Genomic DNA, 27,131 nt, shown 5'->3' with positions numbered 1-27,131 from the left:
AGTTGTGATGACAGAAAGAGTGCACCATTGTTATGGTTGGAGAAGTGTCATTAATAACGGTTGATCTTGACAAGAAGTATTGAGGTGAGTTTGTACCATTCTACGCCGCGCTTTTCTAGGTTTTACACCCACTCCACAATAAATCAAGTAGTGATAGTCTTTATTTCTCTCTTCTTACGTCTCCATTTTTTTCTTCCAGCCAGCTGAGTCCTCATGGCTGAGGCACTTAGAAGCAGCAGTACCAGTAGAAGTTTGGGCAGTGGAGGGTCTGGAGGAGTGCGTGTCCCCCAGGAACCGTCTCTCAAAGCTGGAGTGGTCTTGTCAGACGAGAGGGTGGACTTCCTTCGGGAGCAGGCTTTTTGTGTGCTGCGAGTGAAGACGGATAAATGGAACCGCTTTATTGGCACAGAGGAGAACCAGAATATCATACTGGACTTCCTAGACCACATCTGGACCAACAGGCTGCTGCTCTTTACCGGACCTGGAGGGACACTGCATGCAGGGGATGCTCATGTAAGACACACAATGATAAATATACAAAGGCATAAAATATGTTTATATAAGGTTCAGGTGCTTGCTTTTATAAATATGTGTGTCATCTTCTTATTTTGTTGGGAAAATTCAATTAAGGTTATAAAGTAAATATTTAACAATATAGTGCATCTATTCTCTTCAGAACTCATTCATACTTATATCCCCAAGCAAAGGCTGTGGGATAATAATCTGCACACTGGCACACCAGTGGTAGCTGTTTTGCCTGGGTGGCATTAAGACACAATTCATTAAAAAACTGATAGCAGAGAATTTCCTCACAGCTTGAGGAAATTTACATGAACATTGTCATACATGCACAATTACACTGAAAGCTCTTAAGCAAGACTTATTGTTTAAGAGCTTAACTCTCCTGAGCTTGCTGTCTACATTACTTCTAACATATCAATTTTTGAAATAAGTCACTACTTATTTCTAGTGCTTTCAATGCTGTTGAAAGTATTCCTACTGTATTTTCATATATGAAGACATCCCCACCATGGAAGACCAAGCTGTTGTGTGTGCTAAAGAAGGGTGTAAAGAGAATCGCTCGCCAAGGATTCAGACACCAACTCAGGCTGGGAGAAGTGTCTGGATACCCCATGGAACACCTACCTATGGTTATCTCAGAGGTGGGCTTGGGTGTGGGTGTGTGTGTGTGTGTGTGTGTGTGTGTGTGTGTGTGTGTGTGTGTGTGTGTGTGTGTGTGTCTGTGTGATGTGTCTAGATATGCAAATATTGTTTTTCCAAATCTGAGTATTGCTGGTAAAGGGAAAGTTAGAATGTATGGTGTGTTTGTGTTGCAGTAAAAGTCTCCACTAACCTCAAAACAACTTAAATGTCTTCTGCATGCACAGGTATTGGTGTGTGTGCTCTCCAACGGTCTGAACCATGAGGACTGGCCACGGGTGGTGTCTGAAGACATCCATAGGCACCTGGAAAAGCTGAGGAGCAGGGTGGTCACTCTGAGAGGTCGCGCTGAGGGACGAACGCTGCTGCCCTTGCCCCTGTGTGTGGAGAGGGCACGGCCTCAGGACATAGTACTCAGGTCTGCTTGTGGGCATCTGGGTTTGTGTATCAGACAAGAGTATGTGCAGAAAAAATATTTACATTCATTTTGTCAGGTAGCGAGAAATTAAATATTTGTATGACCTTAATTATTTCACCTTAAACTTGTCTTATTTGTATTCACTAGTTAGTTAAGTTAGTTACTTATTTTCAGCTAACGCTAGTTAGCTTAGTTCCTAGTAAGCTAGTTAGCTAGCTTGTGAAAAGTTTTTGGAAACTTGCCGCTTGTTGTTTTGAAGATATTTTCAAATTCCTTAAATCTTCGTCTATTAAATGGGAACGTATGTTATTCCGAATTAACCCCGTAGGCTGCACAATGGCATATTTGACGTGTTGTGTACGGATATTGTAGCCGGAAGTGAAGGTCAAAGGTCACGTCGGCTGTCATCTTTGTTTATAACAATTGGTTTAACTTAGTCAAGCTAAACTTGTTTAATTTGCAATAAGCAGGGGGAAAACATTCCTATCAGCTAGTGGAATCTAGTGTCAGTCGACCTGCAAAGTTTTTTATAAAATCTTTTAAACAGCTGCACTAATGTGTGTGGATGTCATCAAAGCCAAAGCCTCATATTTATACGTTTCTCATTAGCTTGTGAAAATGCACGAACTGAACTATTATCACTGCTTATTGCATAATGTAGAGAGCAAGATGCAATGTAATATTACTACAGGTAGGACTTCAGCCATTTTTTTGGTCATGTGCAAATTAGACAGCGCTTACAAAGCATGGTACCGTCAGGAAGACAGGTGATTAGAGTAAATAAATTCAGGCCTACAATGAACACATTTGTAAACTGGCTGGGATGAGTTTTACAACTAACTAACTTACTTTGGTCCTGTTTGTAGTTTATCTACAGTACTTCCATCTTACATAGCCCATATTGCCATGTTTACCCCTACTGATTTTTCCGCTCTGTCTCCTTCAGCCCCACTGGTTGGCCACTGGACCGTGGCTTGTTATACTCAATAGAAACTCTGATAGTTCAGTGGTCTGGACAGATATGGCATGTCCTGAAGAAAGACTCTGGTATGGTGCTGCTCCGTGGGGACCACCCAGGCCCCAACGTGGAGCTCCAGTTTTGGGCCACTCAGAGGGAAAATCTTCTGGGCATCCAGTCACAAGTATGAGGATGTTCTTTGGAAGTTGGCATGGTGCAATCAATTCAAAATGTAAACTAAAACTGCAATTCTCAAAGTAATAGAAGTGTTCTGTTTTTTAACTCCTTGATGGGATATTTTTTTCTTTTTATTCCTAAAGTTTACATCTTGAGTTCACAGCTCAAAAGGTCTGACTTGTGAAATCCCACAGACCCCAAATATGTTGCACAGCAATGCATTTCATTAATGGAGTATTTATCTACTTGTGTCAACCCAGGTGATCATCCTACCACACTGTTTTTATTTTCAGATCCAGAGTCCCAAAGTGGAGCAGATCATAGAGATCCTGAAGAGAGTCAAGAGCAGTTACTACTCCTCCTTCAAAGACATCTGCCGTAAAGTTAATGAGGGTAGATCAGCAAAAGCATTACTCATCATCATTCATCATTGGCCGAATAAATGTGACCGCTATATATAACTGGAGTTTGCTGTTATTAGTACGGGGGTCTCCCCAAACATAATTAATTTATATTTTTGTTTTTGCTATTAAATTGAAGAAGCTGTTTTCTGCCCTTGAAATCTAAAAATGTTTGTATTCTGAAAGATAGCATTTCCATCGCTGATTGAAATTGTCAGTCTTAGAACACAATTATCAGACCACTGTATGAATGTTAATATGTTCAATTAACTCTCCTCTGTATGTGATTATCGTAGCGGTGCTGGAAGCAGAGGACATAGATCTGTATCTACGCCCTCTAAGGAGGCTGATCAGCAGTCTAGAAGAGAAAAGTTTCCCTCAGTTGGACACTCTGCTGCCTCCTCTTTTCCACACACTTTGTCTCATCTGGAGCCATTCCCAGTACTACTGCACTCCACAGCGCTTGGTGGTCCTCTTGCAGGAGTTCTGCAACCTGATTATTGAAAAGGTAGAGTGATTCATCTCTGTGTATGTGAGAAAGAGAGGGAGACCAAAAGAGGAAAATTAAGGAACTTAAATAGCCAAATGATTGTGTGTCTGTATCCAGGCCTTTGCCTACCTTATCCCTGAGGAACTATTCAAGATGGAGCTTGAAGAGGGGGTTGAAAGAGTCCAAATAACCATCTCAGTTCTGCGCACCTTCAAGCAATTGTTTCACACTTACCGCCTGCGGATTCCCAAGTACTACCGACACACCCAGACCATTAAGTTGTGGGACTTCCCTGCTACTCTTGTGTTCCAGCGTTCGGAACGCATTGTGGAAAGGCTGGTCATGATTGAGGTAAATGGGTTGACGTAGATAGCTCAGTGTGTGGTGCTATTGCACGAAGATCAGATATCTGACACATGTGGCTGTTATTCTTGAAAAGTATGCCAGAACTATTTGCCTCAAGAGGACATTATTTTCAAAACAAATGCCTGTATGGTTATTGTGAAGACATGGTTTTAATTAATGGTTGTGAATAGCAGAGCTGCCTCCTAATACAAGTTGTTGGTTGTATTTTTTTTTTTTATATTTGTGTTTATATACCTCAGTACTATCACACTGATTCATGATTGTTGTTTTGTTTCCCTTTCATCTATAGGGATTATTTTCAACAGCATTGGATTTTCTGAAGCTGGAGAAGGTGGAACTTGGTGGATCCAGAGGAAAGGTCCTCAGTGAGATGGTCTTCAGCATGAGCGAGGAGTTTCATGACCACTGGCGGGCACTTAGAGAGACCAAATATGACCCCTTGGACTATACTAATGATGTGAGGCCTGCTAAAGTGCTGCATTTGTTTTTGATATTGCACTGATATTTACTTGATAAGCCCCAAAGAGCTGTGATTCAAAGGGATTTGTACATGGCATTGACAGGCACAGCCGAATAATAAAAAATAACAATTAGATGATATTTTTCTGCCCAGCCGTAGAGTAATTGAAAATTGGCAAAGAAAAGTCGTTGCTAAGCAACACAAGAACCAGTGACAGTAGTCATTACTAGTCAGTGCATCAATATTTAATCTACTAGATATTTCACAGCTATTTTACAACAGCTTCCAGTATGACTCAGCCAATCAAAACTGGAGCTCAGTCAGAAATTGATCTGTGGTATAATAGACTTTTCGCAAGTGTGTGTTATTCCAGCCAATACTGATCAACTGAGCTAAAGGGAACTTGAAGTACTGCACTGAAAATTTAATGGAATATAAAATTCCCTGATAATAAAAATGCATTCAAAGCGTTTTAATCATGCCAGAGACTGAAAATATCCATCCTTTCATATGTAATATCATCTTGTGCATAGGATTTTGTGAGCCACCACAGGCGTTTCATGGAGCAGAGCAGAGACTTTGACCAGAGGCTTGGAACTGTCCTCAATCTGGCCTTTCAGCACTCAAAAAACCTTAAGTCTACATTTAAGGTATGTATATCATAGCTTGACACCTTAACAGTCCCAATTACTGTATTATTTAACATACGTCCAGGCCATCAAGGGACAAAGTGTTGATTACTTGTATTTTTGAATAACAGGATGAAATGTCTAAAATGTTCAGCATTTTTAGATTATTTAAGCATTAAATTCAAATCTAATCCAAAAAATTTCCAGAAATTAGGTAAATATTGTGAATTTTGAACGTGTTGGTGACTCTAAGGAATCACCTAACAACCATATCATACTACCTTAATGTCTCAAATATATGTGCACTGTCACCAAACTGCATTATTGTTCCCATCCAGTTGCTGAAGATTTTCGGCAGCCTGCTCGAGAGACCCAGGATCCACCAGCTATTCTCTCCTAACTACAGCGTGTTGTTGGTCATGTTCAACCAGGAAATAGACCATTGTCAGTTTTTGCTTGATCAACACAAAGTTGGGGTGAGAGAGGGGTAATGGGAATAAATAATATCAATCTTGACACACTCAAAATACAGTCCTTTGAACAGACTGCAGCTAGTTACCACACAAAATTAAACAGGGAAGTGTCTGAGAGTTTTTTTATGGCTTAAATGTTAGTATAACACATACACATAGTCACATACACAGCTTAACCTGTCTTTGAAAGAGGTATTGACTTTGAGTACTTAATATTACTGAGTCATTTGCTAAATTAAGCCTTTGTGTTTTAGCTGCATTCTGGCTGTGCAGTCCTGTCAAAAAATATGCCTCCAGTGGCTGGGAACCTCAAATGGTCACAGGAGCTTCGGAATCGCATCCTCACCAACAGGAGCAACCTCTGCCAACTGGCCCACATGTATGAGCCAGCCTTATTCATCATACACACAAACCAGTCCAAAGAAATGTGCAAAAGAGATTCCAATAATTGGAAGGAATTTCTACACATTTGCACTTTTCAAATATAATTTATGTTTTAAACACATTTTCAAGAAGCAGATTCTATTTTTGTCCAGAACCTTCATTCTTCTCACAGTCTTCCTTCCCTCCCTCCTTCTCTGCCCTCCAGGCCTCTCGGGTGTACTGAGGCAGACGATGTCCTGCAGAAGTGTGAACGTGTTCTGGAGATTTTGGACCAGCATGACGAGGAGCTGTTCTCAGAATGGACTGAGGGGCTGGAGGAAATCTGTCAAACCCACCTGCAGGAGCCACTGCTCAAACTGGACACTAATACAGGCCTGTTCGAGGTCAACTTCAGTCCTGCCGTAAGCACAAAGAAGATACTATCACAGGGAGGCAAATTAAACAAAAGCAGGAATTTCACTGATGCCGTACATGTGCAGAAGTGTGCATGAATATCAAGTTTGTATGTAGTCTATAAATCGGAAGTTAAATCCTTTAAATAAACAGTACTGTATACTAAAAGTACAGTAAAGTAATGAATGTTTTAATCAATTTAATTTAATCAATTACCTTCAAACAAAGCTCAGTAAACCGAAGTAACCTAAGTGAAATCAATATTTGGTGTTGCCCTAGCAGAAGGACCAGCACCAATTTAGTGCAAGGGTAATATTGATAGATGTGTTGCCTCACAACAAGAAGGTCCTGGGTATGACCTCTGACTGTGTGGAGTTTTCACATTCTTTTGCATGTTCTCCCTTTGTTAGCTTGGGTTTCCACTGGGTGCTACAATTTCTTTCCACCATCAAAGACGTATGTTAGATTAAATTCTCCTGCAAAAGAATCGGAGTTGGTCTCTGGGTGCTGCACTACAGCTACCCACTACTCCTGGTGTTTGTCTATAGGATAGGTTAAAAGCAGATGATCAGTTTCCCAACAGGGATCAATAAAGTACTTCTTCATTTCCCCTCGTTACACCTCCACACAGTTTTTCAGGCTACTTGGCTGGTAGGCCACAGTTCTGTGGATTTAGGCGTATCAGTTGCTTCTGTCTCTGTACTGTACATATACTTGTTCTGCTGCAATTTATCACATTAATATAATAGGATAATGATTTATAATAAATTCATAAAGCTTATGCTTTTGCTTCATTTTCTTTCCTAAACAACCACTAGCTGGTGTTTCCCTCTGGCTATGAAAAATTACAGTATGTGTCTCGAATTACCAGAATAGTGGTTGATTTGCGATAAACAGAGGAACGATTTTATATTAACAGTAATAACCACAAGGGCTGAACAGTCAAACAAAAGAACACTGTGTAGTCAACTTAAACTCAAAGGATCAAGAGACAAGAGTGTGGTCTGAAAATGAGTACATAAAAATTATGTCAAAATCAGGTGCTTTAATCCAGGTATGAACTACTTCATCAAATCATTCATTAGATTCTCTTCTCCTCTCTGCCCCCAGCTGACATCGGTACTACGAGAGGTGAAGTATCTGGGCATGCTGAAGAACCAAAACATTCCTAAAGCAGCTCTCCATCTTTACTCTAAACGGGAGAGACTCTACATGGTGGGTAAAAAGGCTTCTAGTGTTGCAGTGGACTCTAGTTTGTTGTATATTCATGAGATGTGGATATATTTTTTAACTTTGTTTGGTTTGTTGACCTTTGAAATATGCCTAAAAAGCATACAGGTTATAGCGTTAACACTACATTGTATCCTGTAGTACACACAGACACTGACCATGGTGACCCAGTGGTACAACCAGCTCCACAGTACCATCCTGGCTGTAGAACTGGGATTGGTGAAAGATGAGATGAATGGGACAAGACGGCAGCTTGATCCAGCCCTTCGAGAGCTGACGTGGGCTAAGGACGAACTATGGGACTACATCCAGAGCACACGCGACCTTGTCAAGGTAAGGGCAAACTAGTGAGTTAGATACTTGCAGTACTTGACACAATTTTAAAGCATGTTTAAACTTTTCTGTGTATTTTTCACAAGTGCTAGTAGTTTGTTCAATAACAACTCGGTGCTGTAAAACTGTTGCCTTCTTGCAAAGCATAAACCTGGCATCCTCCTTATGTTATCTGGGCCAACTTTCCTCTGCTGTGGAAAACACACTGCATACAGCAACATAAAGCAACTTGTAGTTGTTGACCTACAGTAATTCTAGTAATGACACCTGTCCTTTGCCATCACCAGAGCATTTCGAGCCATATCCAGAAGAGCAAAGCTAATGTGGAGGCCATCCAAGCCCTCATGGGGAAATTCAGCCACCGGGCTTTTATCACCAGAAAGAGCCGTGGTTCTACACTCCTCGTATTCTCTGACATTGAAGAGAGTGTTGCCAAACAGCATGCTCTCATCACCAGTACTGGGGAGAAGATACACAAACTTCTGCAGGTATATTCACACAATCATTATTAATGCTAGGGAGAAGGACACTGCACTGTACTCTAGATTAACATCTGCAGAACAGATTTTTTTCATTCTCAACTGCTTTTCTCACATCCCATCTCCACTGTGTTCCAGGAGAACCAGTCTCTGCTGGGAGTGTCAGATCTGGTCAGCAGTGAGTGGCAGGCTTACACAGACTATGTTGACCGGATGATCCTGGCAGGCTTCTCCAGTGCTGTACGCTGCTCACTGCAGTATCTCATGGACAACACAGATGCAGCCCAGCGCATTACACCACTGTTTGAGATCCAACTGGTACTCAGTGCCAATGAGATGATGTTTGACCCCCCGCTGGACTTCAGCCACATTGGCAACTTCTTTGATATTGTGGATAAGATAGTGGCGAACATCGCCAACATGGCGTCCTTCATTCCCAGAGTGGCAAAACACACACAGCTCGATAACTATCAGGTATTGAACAGATAAGCTTATTCATAATGTGCATACATACGATATACACATACTGAGACACGTCTGCCTGCTGACACACACCTCTTCAACACTGTACATGCTCTCTTTTTTTTCTTATCTCATAGTGTGACATAAATGAAATGGAGGATTTGTCAGAGATGTGCCATGTAATCCGCTCACGAGCACGTGCAGCTATCGCTAAGGTGAGTATCTGTCTTTTGTCCACACATGGCAGAGGCTCATTTATGATGTTTTACAGGATTACAGTTAGACTGTGTGCTTTTTCAGGTCAGAGAATATCAAGGATCATTTGCCAGCTACCGCTACCTCTGGACTGATGACAGGTTAGATGACAAGTCTGTGGCCCTGTTATTTCCTTATATTTTCAAAAACTTTACTGAAACAAACACATAATGTTTCTTGCATATAATTTAATTCCTGTCACTTGAAAGAATCATTAATATAGACTTTGGAAAGAAAAGTTAATAATGGAACTTGTTAAATAAGAGAATGTGCAAGTATTAAGAAAAACCCAAGCAAAGCAAAGCTGCTTTTTTTTCCTTCAACGTTCACAGGTCTGAATTTATGAGGCAGTTCTTGATATATGGCCATGTGTTAAGCACAGAGGAAGCTGAGCTGTATGCCGACTATGAACTGAAAAAGAACCCACCCACCTTGGACAACTTCAAAGAACAGGTGCACCTCAAATTCATGATTCTTCCAGCCTTTAACTTTAATTTATTTAAGTCGCTGGAGCTGGTCAGTCTTTTCCTCTTTGAGTAACCGTTTCATTCTTCAATACAGATCAACCTTTTTGAGTCTCTGTATGTGCGAGTTAGCAAGATGGAAGACAAGAGGATGTTTTGTGGCTGGCTGCAGCTGGATATCAGACCCTTCAAGCACACACTGATGAATGTCATCAAGAAGTGGAGCTGGATGTTCAAGGAGCACCTGCTCAACCACGTGAACCAGAGGTTAAACACAGACAAGTGCAAACACTCGTATATGTTTAACACTCTGAATGGAAAAGCAAAATCAGATAAGAATTACCCAAACATTTAACATTTAAAAAGTCAAATATAAAATAGAGAGCAGCAAATTATTTTTTTTTTAATTTATCATGCCCAGAAATAGCTGAAGTAAATACCAAGAGCAACTATTCAGTTTTAAATGGTCAACTAAGGGGACTTTTTATGAGTTTCTTTTTATTTGATATCTTCATGGAAAAAACTTTTCTCCTCTCTATTCTGAACCTTAACATCATCCTCCTCCTTCTCTCATGCAGCGTGAGGGAATTCTCCGCTTTTGTCCAGGACACAGCTCATGGTCTTTCTAATAAGGTGTCGGATGGTGACTACGCAGGCCTTGTGGACATTATGGGACACCTCATGGCTATAAGAGACAGACAAATCAGCAGTGAGCTGCACTTTAAACCTCTCAAATCTACTGCTGAGCTCCTCAAAACGTATGGACAGCAACTCCCAGAGAGCGTCTACACACAGCTAGAAGTGGGTACCGGTACACAAATGCACACATGTTGCTGAGTGCTGGCCCATACATACATTTATCACTGCAATACATTCTTTACTTTATTACCATAAAACACAGGAGCTGCCGGAGAAGTGGAAGAGTCTGAAGAAAATTGCGTTCACAGTTAAACATGAAGTGGCACCGCTGCAATCAAATGAAGTTTCGGTTATTCGTAGGAAGTGTGTCCGGTTTGAGGTAAGTCTGTGTGTGAGCGGGGTAATATGTCAGTGTGGCAACCCCTAACAAAGAGCTCGATATCTGACATTTAAACCTTCTCACTTTCTGTCCTGCATTATACATGACTGACACTACTACCCACAGTGCACACAGTTGTTGATGGAGAGGTGAAGGCAGATATGCATAAGCACTGTAGCATTTGTGAATCCTGAATGTGCAGTTTCTTTGCATTTTAGGTTAAGCAGCATGAATTCAGAGAACATTTTCGTACTGAAGTCATCTTTAAGATCAGTGTGGAGGAGCCATATAAACTAATTGATAAGGTGAGCAGTGAGAAACGTAAGTGACAACTTCTCTGAAATTTATCTGAGTTTAAAAGTAAATGCTGTCGAAATAGTACTTTACAGTATATGATTAAATTCATTTTAAAAAGTTTAAACTACAGGATTCCAAAATGCCTTTATCTACAGTCCAATCGAGCAGTAGCAGTGATGGAGGCAGAAATGAAGAAGCTACAGGATACAGCTGATCTGTTTGAGGTCAGCTTCCCAGACTACAAACAGCTGTGCCAGTGTCGATCTGACATCATACTGGTCAAAGCAGTCTGGGATATGGTCATCTTTGTCAAGGTACAGATTAATCAGATCAATGCACACATCATGAAATTTTGATTCCTGACATATATTTGAGTTCAATGAGATTAACCATTGACACAATACAGGTCTTGCATTGTGGCACTCAGACTTTGACAACAAGTTTCCACACCACAGGGATACACAAACTATTAATTTTGTATTTGACATTTGAAAGAGATGTTTCCTGTGTGGATTTTAGTAGTGTATCACAGATTAAATGTTTCCACCCTCTCTGCCAGACCAGTATAGAGGATTGGACCAAGACTCCATGGAAAGAGATCAATGTTGAACAGATGGACATGGAACTCAGGCGATTTGCTAAAGTATGACAAGACTTTGCTTTGTTTAATGGTTGAGAAAAACTGTAAATTTCTGCCATAATTAATGACTCTGTTCCACTTTAAAGGAGATGAAGGTGCTGGATAAGGAGGTGCGGGTGTGGGACGTGTACATGGGATTGGAGTCAACTGTGAAGAATTTGCTGACCTCTCTGAGAGCCGTCAACGAGCTGCAGAACTCTGCTGTCAGAGAGAGACACTGGCAGCAGCTGATGAACACCACCGGGGTATCTCTGCGGCTGCTTCACAATGTCACTTTCCATCTGATTCAATAATATTTCAAAGATGATCATCTTCTGTGCTGTATGTCATACTTATCTGCAATTCCCTTTACTCAGTTTCTGTTCTAATTCAGTCTAGTCTCAATATACCTTCCTTCACCTGTCCTGCCAACTCCTGTCTAGGCCTGTAATGACCAGCACAGTTCAGTGAACCCAATTGTCCTGATCTGAAATTTGATCATACTCATGGGTGTCATGTACTCCTTTTGGTCCCTCCCAGGTGAGGTTTGTGATGGGGGAGGGCACCACCCTGGGGGACCTATTAGAATTACAGCTTCACCGTGTGGAGGATGAGGTCAAAAACATAGTGGACAAGGCTGTGAAAGAAATGGCCATTGAGAAGGTAGGCATTGATGTCATGTGACAGAAAGGCCAAAATAATATGTTATGTCAACTTTGCAGTTGGAAGTAAATGTATAGAAATAAATGAATGCAGGAGTCGTTTGGGTGAAGTTTATTAAATTATTGATTTACAACACCAAGAGGCTACAGCCATGCTAGGAGCTCAGTGATAACGTTACTACAGTTGCACCTTGATCTAAATGCTAACATGCTAACAATGACAGTGCTAACATGGTGATGTTTAGAAGATATATTGTTGTCTTTATTCACAATCTTTTTTTAGCCTATTAACATGCTAAGATTTGCAAAAAATAAACACAAAGTGCAGCCGAGGAAGATTGATGTCAGTATTCTTGCAAGTATTGGGATTTTTTTAATTTATTGTGACCTAATGATAGAACTAGATAAATGTTACTACAATTCATCCTGAGTGGGGGAAAAATGTGTGAACCAAATCTGACAGCAATCCATGCAATGATTGTTGAGACATTTTACCCAAAACCAAAAACTTCAACCTCACACACTTAACCTGAAGATAAGTCAGGGATCAGCTAAATCATTAGGGCACGATGGATACCTGAACATTGTCACCTCTGCTATATTTTTTAAAAAGAACACTATCTAAGAGCAATAATGTCGATGCAGACTTAAAGTGGACAGTAATCAAAAATAATAATGCAGAAAAAGACAGATAACAGGCTTAGTAACTTCCCTGATAACATTTTAATCTTATCTAAACACTCGTTTTGTGTAAATTTTTCTTTTTTTCGTTTGCTTTCAAAATCATGATGTCATATTTCCTATATTTCTTAGGTTTTGGCAGAGATTACCCAGACGTGGAGTGTTATGTCATTGTCATATGAGACTCATACCAGCACTGGAATCCCTCTGCTCAAAGCAGATGAGAATCTGATAGAAACACTGGAGGACAACCAGGTGAGTCTGTGTTGACTCCACAGCATGTTGTCGCAGTATTTTAACCATTTAATTTGTGTTCAAAGAGGCTTTTTACAGACCAGCACGTAAGGCTCCTGTTTCATTTCTCTTCAGGTGCAGCTGCAGAACATCCTGATGAGTAAGTACGTGGAGTATTTCCAGGCAGAAGTGAGTGGATGGCAGAGGAAGCTGATGGTTGCTGACCTGGTCATCTCCTCCTGGATGTCTGTCCAGAGGACCTGGGCCCACCTTAACAGCATCTTCACCAACAGCCACGACATCCGCTGCCAGTTAGCCAATGATGCTGAACGTTTCCAGGGAATACACACTGACTTTCAGGTAACACATACATACCGTAGAGTACTGGCCCACAAACACACACCCATGTCACACCCTGTTTTATTCCCTGTTTCCCCGTCCAGAACTTGATGGCTGAGGTGGTGCAGAACAGCAATGTGGTAGAAGTGACCAACCAGCCCGGCTTCCTAGAGAACCTGGAGACTTTGCAGCAAAGGCTGTCTGTGTGTGAGAAGGCCCTAGCTGAGTACCTGGAGACCAAGAGGCTCATATTCCCCAGATTTTACTTTGTCTCTGCCTCTGACCTGCTGGAGATTGTTTCTAAGGGAACACAGCCCAAACAGGTGACAGATTACGAATTCTTTATGTTTTCCGTGAGAAAGCACATTTTAATTAGTAGTACAGTATAATATGTTATGCAAACTGCGTCTTATGGAGTGGAGTTGTTGTTTGTTTTCTTTTTTCATTTTCTTCAACTCTGGTCAAGAGATTGTGATCTGTTAACACTACAGTATAACCCTTTAACATAGAAATGCACCTTTATATTTTTGACCAAATACCTTGATATCAATATTACAACAATATTGTAGGAATGTGAATAATGGTAATGTGGATATTATGATTAAGTGGGTAATGGCAAATGATAGAACAGCTAGAATTGTATGGTAAATTCAGAAAGTCACATCACTTATATGTAATGCAGCCTTTAAAATCAGGAAAAGATAACACGTGTGCCATATCGCCATATTATGATACCCAAAATCTAAGATCTAGTCTTATATCATGATATTGATATATTACCCAACCCTAAATGCAACTGTAGTCCACATGGTGTATGTGTATGTATGTTATCCAGGTGACCAGGCACTTGCTTAAGCTGTTTGACAACATAGCAGATCTTCGCTTCAAGGACTCAGACAGAGGTGGAGGAGGGGAGGAAGATGGGGTGGCAGTTGCTATAGGGATGTACAGCCGAGAGGAAGAATATGTTCCATTCTCTGAGCCGTGTGTCTGTGAAGGACAGGTACTGATCAGCAGTATTTGATGTGTGTAAATATACTGTAACTACAGTTCTCACTTATGGCTGTATTCACTGATCACTCAACTATGGTACAGGTGCAATAGATTACTCCCATTGTTCTGTCTACTTTATACAGTTGCAATGTGTAATAGTGTTCTTCCTTTTTTCTAATATTATACAGCATGAATTTTTTTTTGGTATAATTATTTTATTCTGCTTATTGTGTGTCTTTCCACAGGCAGAGTGTTGGTTGAGTGCCTTGGAGAGCACCATGCGCTGTACTGTTCGGAAGGAGATCCAGGAGGCCGTAGCTGCCTATGAGGACAAACCACGAGACCAGTGGCTCTTTGACTACCCTGCACAGGTCTGCTAATGTCTCATCTGTAGAATTACTACAAATACTTTATAAACACGTACATACTATAGCATCTGTTTTCCTTCCTTTAGGTCGGGTTGACTGGTAGTCAAGTGTGGTGGGCCACAGATGTGGGCATTGCCTTTGAGAGGGTGGAGGAGGGATTTGAGACTGCCCTCAAAGACTACAACAGAAAACAGGTAACACACCACAGTAAGATAATGTGATGATGGGTGAATCCACTTGGTGGCTTGTTCAGTGATGTTTGCCGAATTGTGGTTTTCTAGATCACACAGCTGAACTCACTAATCCACATGCTGCTCGGGGATTTAACCCATGGAGACAGACAGAAAATTATGACCGTTTGCACAATTGATGTCCACGCTCGAGATGTAGTTGCCAATCTCATATCTCAAAAGGTATTACTTAAAAAAGACACATATGTCCTAAATGATCGCAGAATATGATCCATTATGCAAGCAAACAACCTTGTTTTTGTTGTCTCTTAGGTGATAACAGGACAAGCATTTGCATGGCTCTCCCAGTTACGCCATCGCTGGGGTGATGAAACCAAACATTGTTATGTTAATATCTGTGACGCCCAGTTCCAGTTCAGCTATGAATACTTGGGGAACACGAACAGGCTGGTCATCACCCCACTCACTGACAGGTATACACACATGAACTCCTTTCCTCAGCAGCTATAATCATCAACATCTACTGTAACTGCTTCAGTCAAGTGTAAAGGTTAATAGTTGGTACAGTAGCATCCATAGCAATTTCCGGCTTGTTCAGACAGGCCTACTCAATGTCTGCCAAGTATTGATGTATTGTATCAGACACAGTATAAACGGTAGAGGTAGAACCCAGTTGCTGCACAAACACCACAGGTAGAGATGGTAATGACCTTTATTGCAGATTGTGTCAGGTATGAAGAGTAACAGGAGGAATGCAGCAAAGTTTAGTTCGCTAGCCAAATTATCAGTCTTTTTGGGGGCTTGGTGAGGGTCTGGAGCCTTGATAAGTGGAGCAAAATGGGAATCTCACACACACAAAAGTCCAACTGGGGACAGGTAGACTGACATGTCGACAAGGTAAGAGTGTCTAACACACAGGAATCCACAGGTGAGAAGACAGGGAAACTCACACTGCAATGGTGTAGCGGCAGAACACCAAACAGCCACTGGGACAGGTGGACTGAAACCAGGAAGTGCTGAAGTTGTGCCCCGCATATTACACTATTGCTTTAATACAACATTATTATCAAATGCACTGGTCCATCCTGGTGAATCCAAATAATTATTATAACGTTGGTTACTCATGTTTTTTTATATTGCAACCCTCCTTCTGTCAGGTGTTGCATAACCCTGACCCAGTCCCTCCATCTGACTATGAGTGGTGCCCCGTCAGGCCCAGCTGGCACTGGTAAAACAGAGACTACAAAAGACCTTGGACGCTCCCTGGGCATCATGGTATATGTGTTCAACTGCTCAGAACAGATGGACTACAAGGTAGCATGGACTATACAGATGTTTTTTTTCAGTCTCCATTTATATCTTACTTACAACATTGTCATATTTGTTATGTTATGCTAACACCATTGTCACTATTGATTTCATTCGCCATTCTTTCTTCTCTTCGTCCTTCTCCGTGTCTCTCACACTCCTCCAGTCTATAGGTAACATTTATAAGGGTCTGGCTCAGACAGGAGTGTGGGGCTGCTTTGATGAGTTCAACAGGATCTCAGTAGAGGTGCTGTCTGTGGTAGCTGTGCAGGTCAAGACTATACAGGATGCTGTACGCAACAAAAAACAGAGGTAGATGCTGAAATAATGACATGCATTATACACTATTAATATAAATATTCATCCAGATGTCTGCTAAGCTAGATGTCTCTGCACACTACCTTAGCAATCTGTAATTAGGAATATTTGTATGTAGGTTCCATTTCCTGGGAGAGGAGATTGAGCTGAAGCCAACTGTAGGAATCTTCATCACGCTGAATCCAGGTTATGCTGGCAGGGCTGAGCTGCCAGAAAACCTCAAGGCTCTATTCAGGTCTGATATTAACAATGAGAGAGAGAAGACTTAACTTATGTCAAGGGCAACCAATTAAAGCCACTTTGCTAACTGTTCAGGCCCTGTGCCATGGTGATCCCTGACTTTGAGCTGATCTGTGAGATTATGCTGGTGGCAGAAGGATTCATAGATGCTCGTCTGCTGGCGCGAAAGTTCATCAGCCTCTATACTCTTTGTAAAGAGCTGCTTTCCAAACAGGTACATAAAATCAGTCTCTACTTGTCAAGACATAAAATAATATACTGTAAGTATCCTTTGTACTGTTTCAGTATGAGTACGTACCCTTTAGAAAGAAACTGTGAATGTGAATGAAAAGATAGAAAGGAGTTGGAATCATGTCAGCAGCAGCACATTTCTAGTTGAATCAGATTAGTTCTAACAATGATATATATCTGACTGTGTTGCTTTTGTTGTCATCTTGTATTTCTTAATCTGTCACTTCACTAGTTTTTGAACATCTTGACAAAGGACTGCAGCTGAGAATGTATTTACAGAAATGTTAATTCATGTATATTGTCCTTATAAATTAAATGTATACCTACAGTATGCAACACCTGCATTTCCAGAGATTAAACCAATTTTGTTCATATTTCAGTGTAGTCAGTTTATTTATGTATAGCATGGTGAATATAAATGAACAAAAATAGCAGGTACTCCTGAATATGCTGTCATCATTCTTGTTCACACAGTATTGCTCTAGATTCAATTTAGATTCAATTTTATTAAGTGTCCTTTACTGAAATACATGACAAAAACACTTCACTTCATGATTTGCATACGTGTATTCCCTCTATCTGTCAGGATCATTATGATTGGGGCTTAAGGGCCATCAAATCAGTTCTAGTTGTGGCTGGATCATTAAAGAGAGAGGACCGTAGCAGACCTGAGGAACAGGTACATGTCAAGCTAATGTCATTGATGGATGCTGTTATTCATGGTGCATGCATGTTGTGGAATTGGGCAAAATAAAAAGATGTAATGTGGAAATAGTTATGGTGGATATATATGTAATAAGTCTGCGGTAGAATTATTTTTACTTTCAATTCAAATTTTTTACTCAGGTGCTGATGCGGGCGTTGAGGGACTTTAACTTGCCTAAAATAGTGACCAGCGATGTGCCCATATTCCTTGGGCTTATCAGTGACCTGTTTCCTCAGTTGGATGTGCCCAGGAAGAGAGACCCTGAGCTGGAAAACGCTGTCCGCCAGTCAGTCAGTGAGCTGCGCCTGCAGCCTGACGAAAACTTCATACTTAAGGTCTGCTTCTATAAAACAATAATTTTCTGGTTCAAAGGCAGATTAGAAATTATTTTTTGAAGATTGCAAGCCACTGTATTGCTTTAAAGTGCACATCAAAACTGTGCTGCGGTAAAGATTATGAGTTGGTTAGTTTTGACACAGGAGAATAAGCAACATAATGTATTTTGGAAGACTAATAAAGAGTCATTGTTTCTTTGTGGAAAGATTTGTAATTCATAGTATTTATTTTTTCCAAGTATGCAGTATCGAATTCATGTGTGTGTGTCTACAGGTGACCCAGCTGGAGGAGCTGCTGGCTGTGAGACACTCTGTGTTTGTAGTAGGTGGACCAGGAACTGGAAAGAGCCAGGTTGAGTAGAATATAACTTCAACAGTCCGGGGCTGAGAGTGAACTCCTGCTAGGAAGCCAAAGTCACCCACAGCTAAATTCAAGAAAGAATTTAGAAAGTTTTCATATCTTCAGTAATAATAATTTGGGTTTTTTTCGTTATATATTTCTAATATTTCTTCATCAGATCTTGAAGACCCTCCATAGAACCTACACAAATATGAAGATGAAGACAGTCTGGAATGATATCAACCCTAAAGCTGTAACCACAGATGAGTTGTTTGGATATCTGCACCCTGCCACCAGAGAGTGGAAGGATGGTGAGGGGCTTGAGAGGATTTAAATTTAATGAGCAACAACTGATGATCAAGGGAGCCAGTGTTATCTCCGATGAAGGCGGGAGTTATTTTGGTTCCAGGACCGTGATTTATTCCCAGTCATTCCTCCTCTTTTCAGAATTAATTAGAATTCCTTAACATACATTTTGTTGATCATCGTTAGCTCTTGTTAGAATAGTTTTGATACGGAATAGTGTTATATGTATGTGCTTTAGTACAACATTAACCCCCACAGGACAAAAATATAATATTTGACATTTTTGCTCCAGTTGATGGTGCCAATCTAAAAAATGTATAAAACAAAAAAAACAACAGTATCAATATATCACAGAGCTGTATGTTTTACTGTTTAGGTCTGTTCTCCTCTACCATGAGAGAGCTGACCTCAGTGACCCATGATGGACCCAAATGGATTGTTCTGGATGGGGATATTGACCCTATGTGGATTGAGTCCCTCAACACCGTTATGGATGACAATAAGGTCAGTGTGCATGTTGAAGATGAAGCCAATATGGAATGATATGATAATGTGCTCTGTTTCCATTTTGTCTGTTATGTTATAATATTATGTATTCATCTTCTTTTCTACTACTCAGTCTCTGTCTCAGTCAATCTGTATCTGCTAGATTTGGTCGTTCATCCAAGGGTTTCAATGAGGCCAACTGACCCAAAGCACAAGTTTGACAAAGCAAAATCTGAATTTCCCTTTTCTTTGTCAAGGTGCTGACTCTTGCCAGTAATGAGAGAATCAGTCTATCCTCCTCCATGCGTCTACTCTTTGAGATCTCTCATCTGAGGGCTGCTACTCCAGCCACTGTGTCCAGAGCAGGAATACTGTATGTCAACCCACAGGACCTTGGCTGGAGCTCGTAAGACAAAAACACACACTAAGTTCAAAATTTTTGTTTCACATTTCTCTGTCTGGCTTGGTCAGCAACTCTTTCTTTACTGTATTCTCAGTTATGTAACAAGCTGGATAGACACTCGACAGGCTCAATCAGAGCGAGCCAACCTCACCATTCTGTTTGATAAGTATGTTCCCTACTGTTTGGAGCAAGTTCGCTGCAACCTGAAAACCATCACTCCCATACCAGAAAACAGCATGGTGCAGGTGAGGACATCAATTAAACAGTAGACATATATTTGAATCATACGTTATTATATCAATGATTAGTTATAAATCATGTGTCAGCAGTTTGATGTTATAAATCTGTTTTGCTCAAACAGACACTGTGTTGCTTGTTGGACTGCTTGCTGACGGAGGACAACACTCCCCCTGACTCTCCCCGAGAACTTTATGAGATCTACTTTGTCTTTGCCTGTGTCTGGGCCTTTGGAGGGGCTCTCTTCCAGGATCATGTGTGTGGTGACTGTTAACTAGAGCTAACTCGTGTGTATTGCTATTCTTTAACTTAGCAGAGAATCAAATAATTAATATAGTTATATTTTGTTATAATATTTTGTTTTCCCAACACCCAATTCAGCTGAATGACTACCGTGCTGAATTCAGCCGCTGGTGGTCTAAAGAAATGAGAGCGGTGAAGTTCCCTTCCCAGGGCACCGTCTTTGATTATTTCATAGACTCTGAGACTAAAAAGTTTACTCCCTGGAGCGAGAAGATGGTGCCATTCGAGCTGGAGCCCGATGTCCCACTGCAGGTGTGTTTGATTGGGTACTAAGAACGCAGTTACAAGACATTGTGTTCACACACATTTTTCCCCTGCTTTTGGACAAGATCTATCATTCAGGTGATGTGATGTCTGTTTAAGACGGTGTTGGTCCACACCCCGGAAACCATCTGCCTGACCTACTTCATGGACCTGCTGCTCCAGAGAGGCAAACCTATCATGTTAGTGGGTAATGCAGGAGTGGGAAAGACAATCCTAGTGTCTGATAAAGTCGCCAAGCTGAAAGAGGACTACATGGTGGCTAAAGTACCCTTCAACTACTACACCACGTCAGCAATGCTGCAGCGTAAGATTAACAAGAATAAGCACATATATTTTTAGGAGGTCAGAGCTTACAAAAAATTAAATATGGACATTATTTATGACAATGTACAGGCTGTAAAGGCTCATGGCACAGCAGGGTATAGCAGTGCTAATTAGTTAACAGTTAACAGTAGTTATTACAAAATATATTGTAAAAATGAAAATACCATATGTAATACGTGTTTAATTTAATAAGAATATTTGCAGTTTCAGAGCTTTCCTTTATTACTATAACATATTTTGCCTGTTAAATAAGAGACATGCTCTGTTACAGTAAATGTCATGTGTGACAGAACATAAGTATAGAGAAGTTATTGTAGTGGTTTAATTTATTTCTAATGTCCAAGTTACTGTGGGGATTGTGCCATTTCCTCCTGGTTGTGATCTACTGAGGAAAATCATGGTGTTTTGTACCATCAATGTTTTTTCAGATGTATGCTTTGTCTCTTGTGGACCTCAGGTGTCCTGGAGAAACCCCTGGAGAAGAAAGCTGGTCGTAAATTTGCTCCACCTACTGGCAAGAGGCTCATCTACTTTATAGATGACCTCAACATGCCTGAGGTGGATGTTTATGGGACCGTCCAGCCACACACACTCATACGTCAGCACCTGGATTATAACCACTGGTAAGACAAACACACGTTATGGGCACACAAATTCAAAGCCCCCACAAAATGTACATTTGCCTCCACATTCTGTATATGAATACTGAATACAGATTTAGCTAAACTCACAACTTACTGTTGGTTGAATCCAAATAAACTGAATCTTTGCAGGTATGACAGACAACGATTGGTACTGAAGGAGATACATAACTGCCAGTATATTACCTGTATGAACCCAACAGCTGGAAGCTTCTCGATAAACCCTAGGCTACAGGTACAGACCACACACACACACACACATATATATTCAGATACATACTGTATATGCATAAATAGCCATTATCAGGATCGCTATTTCTACTACAACTCCTGTCTGTCATCATAGTTATAATCATAATCTAAACTTTATTAATATGTAAAACAGAAAGTAATTTATCAAGATGCAGATTAAATTGAATAGGAGAAACAATTTAAGCACAAACATAATAATAAATGAAATAATAATGAAATCAGCTACTTAAAAGCCCATTTTAAGAGGTAGTTTTACTGGTAATGTTGGTTTTGAGTTTAAGTTCTGAATCCTGATGGTAAATAATTCTCACAACACCCTGTTTCCACTCCAGAGGCATTTCTCAGTGTTTGCAGTACACTTCCCCAGTGCTGATGCATTAGCCACCATCTTCTCCAGCATCCTGTCAGCTCACTTCCTTCAGGGAGGATTCAGTTACGGTGTCTCTCGCTCAGTTGGAACTCTTATACAGGTACATCAACGCCATTATTGCAACATTTGTCTAAATTAAAACCCAATTTGATTCTCGGCTTCAATCAATGCAAAAAATGAGAAGTGAATATATCAACCACTCTACCCATGACAGTACCCATCTGTTTGTCTGTTCCAATTTATCCAACCATTTCCGTCTTTTTGTTTCTGCTTATTCAGGCAGCAATCTGTCTGCATCAGAAAATCAGTCAGAACTTCCTCCCTACAGCGATACGCTTCCACTACATCTTCAACCTACGAGACCTCTCCAACATCTTCCAGGTAACACACACAAAGTAATTCAGAAAAAAACCTAAAACAAGGCTATCTCCTCAGACATGTATTTGTATGATTTTACTTCCCTGGTTGAGATAGTAGTAAAACAGAGGTATGCGTCCATATTTGTAGATTACATATTAGCTAGATATCAGTTGTCAAACACTCTCCTGCTGGAGAGAAACCTGTTTTGTTGTACATAAACTGGTACTTTAATGTTAAGTGTCACTAACTGAATTAACTCTATGTATGTTGGTGTATAGGGCATCCTGTTTGCCCTGCCAGAGTCTGTCCGTTACCCCATGGACCTTGTTCACCTGTGGCTCCACGAGAGCTCCAGGGTCTACTCAGATAAACTGATGGAGGAGAAAGATGTGGAACTGTTCAACAAAATCCTGCTGGATACTGGCAAGCGTTATTTTGAGGTAAGAAACAAGGAGCATTATGTCTTTATCTAAAAATCAAAAAAGTCAAAAACTCACAATATAAACCTACAAATGCCCTCATTCAAATCAGAGTAACAACACCTTTTAAACTAAGAACACCAGTGACATTTCTAAGCAAGTTGTGGAGCTTTAACAAAATTGCTCCTTTTTTAACTACTTTTGTCTAGTAGTTTTTTTTTACTTTAACTGTGGTTTTGAGGGTTTTTTTCTGCTTTTTTCATATTCCTGTATCTGCCATCCCTCTTCAGGGAATAGATGAATCCATCTTCATTCACCAGCCTCTGGTGTATTGTCACTTTGCTCAGGGAGTGGGGGAGCCTCGCTATCACCAGGTACACTTACACACACACACACACACAACATTCAGAGCTATTCAGGCCTGGACTCCATGTTGAGCCTTTCAAGCGTCCATTTATTTTTTATTAACCATGGTATTAAAAATTGTTGAGTTAAATTGTTTTTGACTTTAATCACTTTAGTATGTGGATTATCTCGAGTGCTCATTGTCAAGGACCGTATGGCATATATTCTGCTGTCATGTCTGATCTGTCAGGGAATAAATGAGGATGAATGCAGTGTCATTAGCAAACTAATTAGCATTCCTTTCTATATGGGAGTTTGAATTAAAATTAATTGACAGAACTCTTGATAAGAACTTAATTTCATTAGGGTATCTTGAAGTTATCACAGTGTGAGTGACTTGGACACTGCCACCCTCAAACATTAGAGCCAAGTTCATTTGTTTATTTTCCTGTCTTGTCAGGCCTCAGACTGGGAGAAACTCCAAAAGACACTGGTTGATGCTCTGGAGCATTATAATGAGCTGCACGCTGTCATGGACCTGGTACTGTTTGAAGAAGCTATCCAGCATGTGTAAGAGACAAGCGCACACACACACACACACAATCTACAGTCAAACACATGCCATCTGCTTTTATGCACAAGGGAGGATTTACACAGATAAGCGCATATGTAAACCACAGACTGCAGTATATACACACACACTATCATTTGTGATGTTTGTATTCAGATGTCGTATCAGCCGAATCCTGGAAGCCCCCTATGGTAACGCGCTGCTGGTGGGTGTCGGAGGCAGTGGGAAGCAGAGTCTGTGTCGGCTGGCTGCCTTCCTCAGCATGCTGGAAGTTTTCCAGATCACGCTGCGTAAAGGCTATGGCATCAATGACCTTAAGGTAGCACACAAGCACAATATAAGCAAAATGTAGTTCATTCTGTTCTTTTCTCTGCTTTCTAAAGTCCATTTAAAATCTCTCCCTGTTTTAATGCTTTTTAAAAACAATTTTCTATTCTATTTCTCCATTCCCTCATCTCCAGAGTGACATAGCAGCATTGTATATAAAGGTGGGAGTGAAGAACATCGGCACAGTATTCCTTCATACGGATGCCCAGATTCCAGATGAGCGCTTTCTGGTGCTCATCAATGATATGCTAGCTTCAGGTTTGGTTCCACCATTTGACCGATGATGACTGTCTTTGATTTGTTCTCTTTTCATGAGCAAAGTGTTTCGGCTTTTGTGTGTGCAATGGTAGCACTCACAGATCAAGAGCATGAGCATAGTTTCTTATTGGGAATATCAAGCAGTTGAATTTACAGTGTCAAAAACCTTCAAAAGAAACAGTGTACAGAGGGAACGTTTCATCACCAAAATGTAATTCCTTAGCAGAGGTTTTGAAATAAAGAAATAGAAGACACATTGCACAAAGGTTGGAGAAATGTATGAATGACTGGTTAAACTACAGACCCTGCAAAGATCGAGTTTCATTAAAGAGATTATGCATGAGTGATTTTGATTCAGTCCAGGTTTCACTGGCAAGAAAATACACTAATGTGTTTTGTCTGACCTTTTGAGTGTTTCCAGCTAGCATACAGCAAACTGATAATAATGTATATTTATTAACACATACACACTCAAACTGAGCATTGTTTGTGTTATTTAGGGGATATTCCAGACCTGTTTAGCGATGAAGAAGTTGATATGATTGTGACATCAATCCGTATGGAGCTGAGAGGTTTAGGACTAATAGATTCCAGAGACAACTGCTGGAGCTTTTTCATTGAGAGGATACGAAGACAGCTCAAGGTCTGAAACATTATTTAGTACTGTAATCAAAGTGTGATATGATGACACCTGTTTCATTGAAACATTTTACTCTAAAATATATTATTCTATTCTATATTCTAAAATATTGTCTGTCTTTACCACTCTTCATCAGTCTCTCTCTATGTCTTGCCACCACCCTTTCTCTCCTCCAGGTGGTCTTGTGTTTCTCCCCTGTCGGGTTCACATTACGGACACGAGCACGGAAGTTTCCAGCTTTGGTGAATTGTACAGCCATAGACTGGTTCCACCCCTGGCCTCAGCTCGCCCTGCAGTCTGTCAGCACTACTTTCATCGAGAAGATACCCGGACTGGAGGTGACAACTGATTCACTTCTTGTTATAGACATTATGTAAGAATAGAAACTGGCTTCTTACACATAGTGGATACAAAACACTGCAGGTGATATGCTAGTCCTATCCATAAATATGAACCTAAGTAAACAATATAGAGAGAAATATGAGAAAATATAGAGAAATATGCTGCTTATCGATGCAATAATTTCCTGTGTCAATTTATTCTCTGCAGCCAAATGTGAGGGCATCTATTGGTGAGTTCATCTCCTACGCCCACACCAGTGTCAATGAGGTAAGACTTATTGCAAAACACCATGGATGACAACCACCCCTGGCGCCTTTTTTTAACATCATTTCTTCTGTCTTCTTTAATTACTCCGTACAGGTGAGTGTCAAGTACCAGCAGAATGAAAAGCACTTCAACTACACCACACCAAAGAGTTTCCTGGAGTTTATGAAGCTATACGGCAACCTGCTTGGAAAGAAACGCACAGAGCTGACCCAGAAGATGGAGAGGTTAGAGAACGGCCTGCAGAAACTACAGACCACTGCCTCACAGGTCAGATAATGTGGACTTTACTGCTTGAATGCATACACAACCTTGTCATCTATTTGATTACTTTTCCTTACCACTATACTCTGTCTTTGTTGTCCTCATTTTTTTCAGGTGGAGGATCTGAAAGCTAAACTAGCAGTGCAAGAAGTGGAGCTGTGGCAGAGGAATACAGACATAGAGGCTCTCATAGCTAAAATAGGTCAACAGACAGACAAGCTCAACCAAGAAAGGGCTGTGGCCGACGCTGAGGAGCAAAGGGTAAGGGTGTGTGTGGTGCCAGGGCTTCTCAAGCAGCAACAAGACATGAGTGTGACATCCTGAATCATCACAGTTAACTGCATATTTTGAGTTTCATTTCATGCCAGTTATTCTCAACATAGAAGGTATACAGGAATCGTTATATCATGCATCAGAAATCAGACAGCTGAAATCTGTTCAAAATATAACAAATACAGTAAATGACATGTTGTTTTTTTGGTTGTTCAGGTAGCAGCTATCCAAGCTAAAGTGACCAAACAGCAGCAGGAGACTGAGGAGGACCTGGCCAAGGCTGAACCTGCCCTACAGGCAGCCAATGCAGCCCTCAATACACTGAACAGGGTGAAACATCAATCCTGAAATCATATATTTTATTTGCCACATTTTATTTCAACTGATTTACTGCATGAGAGCAAAGAAAAACATGTTGCAAGGTTGGCTTCATCCCAACCCCCTAATGAAAAATGTATCTGCCTTTTGTGTGTGTATGCGTGTGTGATGCAGTTGAACCTGACTGAGCTGAGGACATTCCCCAACCCTCCAGCTATTGTCACCAATGTCTCAGCAGCTGTTCTGGTGTTGCTGGCTCCCCAAGGCCGAATCCCAAAAGATCGCAGCTGGAAGGCTTCCAAGATGGTCATGAGCAAGGTGATATTTTATACTGATGTCTTGTTATTTTCTCAGATTAATGGCTGGCTAACACAAAACCAGAAGGTCCTCTACAAATAAATTGAGTAAACTGTTGAAATAAAAAAATTTTAAAAATAGAAATATGTTTAAATCACTTATTGTGGTTTTTATCATCCCTTAGTCTGAACTGCCAACAGGACTGAAAATTGCATAATTTAAATGTTTTTTGTAGTTTTGTATTGATTCATTGTGTTTTATGTAATCCTTGTGTTTTTTTTCAGCCTGTGTTAAATTCTTTATTACCTTTTTGTTTTATGGTTTTCTGCTACCTTGGCCATGACACTTTCACTCATGTAAAACAGATATTTAATCTCAGCGAGGCACTTTCCTGTTTAATGAAAGTTTTAAAACTGAAAAAGAGGTTTTAGGAAACACTTTATTACATTAGAGC

At 40.5% G+C, this 27,131-nt stretch overlaps 1 protein-coding gene across 1 annotated transcript in view; it reads left to right on the top strand.

Annotated features, from left to right (window-relative positions):
- The first annotated feature begins 213 nt into the window (after window positions 1–213).
- Window positions 214–27,131, top strand: part of dnah9l (dynein, axonemal, heavy polypeptide 9 like) — a 37,632-nt gene continuing 10,714 nt past the window's right edge. The window contains exons 1-65 of the mRNA XM_062429212.1: window positions 214–513; window positions 1,020–1,163; window positions 1,389–1,579; window positions 2,526–2,721; window positions 3,008–3,107; window positions 3,412–3,623; window positions 3,723–3,956; window positions 4,261–4,428; window positions 4,965–5,081; window positions 5,399–5,536; window positions 5,788–5,912; window positions 6,123–6,318; window positions 7,421–7,525; window positions 7,682–7,873; window positions 8,161–8,361; window positions 8,491–8,826; window positions 8,952–9,029; window positions 9,115–9,170; window positions 9,402–9,522; window positions 9,631–9,800; window positions 10,112–10,334; window positions 10,435–10,551; window positions 10,770–10,856; window positions 11,004–11,162; window positions 11,408–11,491; window positions 11,575–11,733; window positions 12,008–12,130; window positions 12,943–13,065; window positions 13,180–13,404; window positions 13,488–13,706; window positions 14,219–14,386; window positions 14,622–14,747; window positions 14,831–14,938; window positions 15,026–15,157; window positions 15,248–15,408; window positions 16,093–16,249; window positions 16,410–16,555; window positions 16,680–16,796; window positions 16,877–17,015; window positions 17,619–17,711; window positions 17,879–18,073; window positions 18,348–18,425; window positions 18,592–18,724; window positions 19,096–19,223; window positions 19,463–19,611; window positions 19,703–19,853; window positions 19,970–20,101; window positions 20,227–20,400; window positions 20,512–20,716; window positions 21,194–21,359; window positions 21,510–21,612; window positions 21,962–22,099; window positions 22,279–22,380; window positions 22,638–22,799; window positions 23,069–23,152; window positions 23,584–23,693; window positions 23,851–24,013; window positions 24,156–24,279; window positions 24,780–24,922; window positions 25,096–25,257; window positions 25,469–25,528; window positions 25,622–25,795; window positions 25,904–26,050; window positions 26,279–26,392; window positions 26,555–26,698. Coding sequence (XP_062285196.1) covers window positions 214–513; window positions 1,020–1,163; window positions 1,389–1,579; window positions 2,526–2,721; window positions 3,008–3,107; window positions 3,412–3,623; window positions 3,723–3,956; window positions 4,261–4,428; window positions 4,965–5,081; window positions 5,399–5,536; window positions 5,788–5,912; window positions 6,123–6,318; window positions 7,421–7,525; window positions 7,682–7,873; window positions 8,161–8,361; window positions 8,491–8,826; window positions 8,952–9,029; window positions 9,115–9,170; window positions 9,402–9,522; window positions 9,631–9,800; window positions 10,112–10,334; window positions 10,435–10,551; window positions 10,770–10,856; window positions 11,004–11,162; window positions 11,408–11,491; window positions 11,575–11,733; window positions 12,008–12,130; window positions 12,943–13,065; window positions 13,180–13,404; window positions 13,488–13,706; window positions 14,219–14,386; window positions 14,622–14,747; window positions 14,831–14,938; window positions 15,026–15,157; window positions 15,248–15,408; window positions 16,093–16,249; window positions 16,410–16,555; window positions 16,680–16,796; window positions 16,877–17,015; window positions 17,619–17,711; window positions 17,879–18,073; window positions 18,348–18,425; window positions 18,592–18,724; window positions 19,096–19,223; window positions 19,463–19,611; window positions 19,703–19,853; window positions 19,970–20,101; window positions 20,227–20,400; window positions 20,512–20,716; window positions 21,194–21,359; window positions 21,510–21,612; window positions 21,962–22,099; window positions 22,279–22,380; window positions 22,638–22,799; window positions 23,069–23,152; window positions 23,584–23,693; window positions 23,851–24,013; window positions 24,156–24,279; window positions 24,780–24,922; window positions 25,096–25,257; window positions 25,469–25,528; window positions 25,622–25,795; window positions 25,904–26,050; window positions 26,279–26,392; window positions 26,555–26,698 — 9,687 coding nt within the window. The remainder of the gene's footprint in view (window positions 514–1,019; window positions 1,164–1,388; window positions 1,580–2,525; window positions 2,722–3,007; window positions 3,108–3,411; window positions 3,624–3,722; window positions 3,957–4,260; window positions 4,429–4,964; window positions 5,082–5,398; window positions 5,537–5,787; window positions 5,913–6,122; window positions 6,319–7,420; window positions 7,526–7,681; window positions 7,874–8,160; window positions 8,362–8,490; window positions 8,827–8,951; window positions 9,030–9,114; window positions 9,171–9,401; window positions 9,523–9,630; window positions 9,801–10,111; window positions 10,335–10,434; window positions 10,552–10,769; window positions 10,857–11,003; window positions 11,163–11,407; window positions 11,492–11,574; window positions 11,734–12,007; window positions 12,131–12,942; window positions 13,066–13,179; window positions 13,405–13,487; window positions 13,707–14,218; window positions 14,387–14,621; window positions 14,748–14,830; window positions 14,939–15,025; window positions 15,158–15,247; window positions 15,409–16,092; window positions 16,250–16,409; window positions 16,556–16,679; window positions 16,797–16,876; window positions 17,016–17,618; window positions 17,712–17,878; window positions 18,074–18,347; window positions 18,426–18,591; window positions 18,725–19,095; window positions 19,224–19,462; window positions 19,612–19,702; window positions 19,854–19,969; window positions 20,102–20,226; window positions 20,401–20,511; window positions 20,717–21,193; window positions 21,360–21,509; window positions 21,613–21,961; window positions 22,100–22,278; window positions 22,381–22,637; window positions 22,800–23,068; window positions 23,153–23,583; window positions 23,694–23,850; window positions 24,014–24,155; window positions 24,280–24,779; window positions 24,923–25,095; window positions 25,258–25,468; window positions 25,529–25,621; window positions 25,796–25,903; window positions 26,051–26,278; window positions 26,393–26,554; window positions 26,699–27,131) is intronic.

The sequence above is a fragment of the Scomber scombrus genome, chromosome 11 (genome assembly GCF_963691925.1).
Source record: "Scomber scombrus chromosome 11, fScoSco1.1, whole genome shotgun sequence".
Classification (NCBI taxonomy): Eukaryota; Metazoa; Chordata; class Actinopteri; order Scombriformes; family Scombridae; genus Scomber; species Scomber scombrus.
The sequence above is the reverse complement of the archived record's forward strand: the minus strand, read 5'-3'. Positions and strand labels throughout refer to the sequence as shown.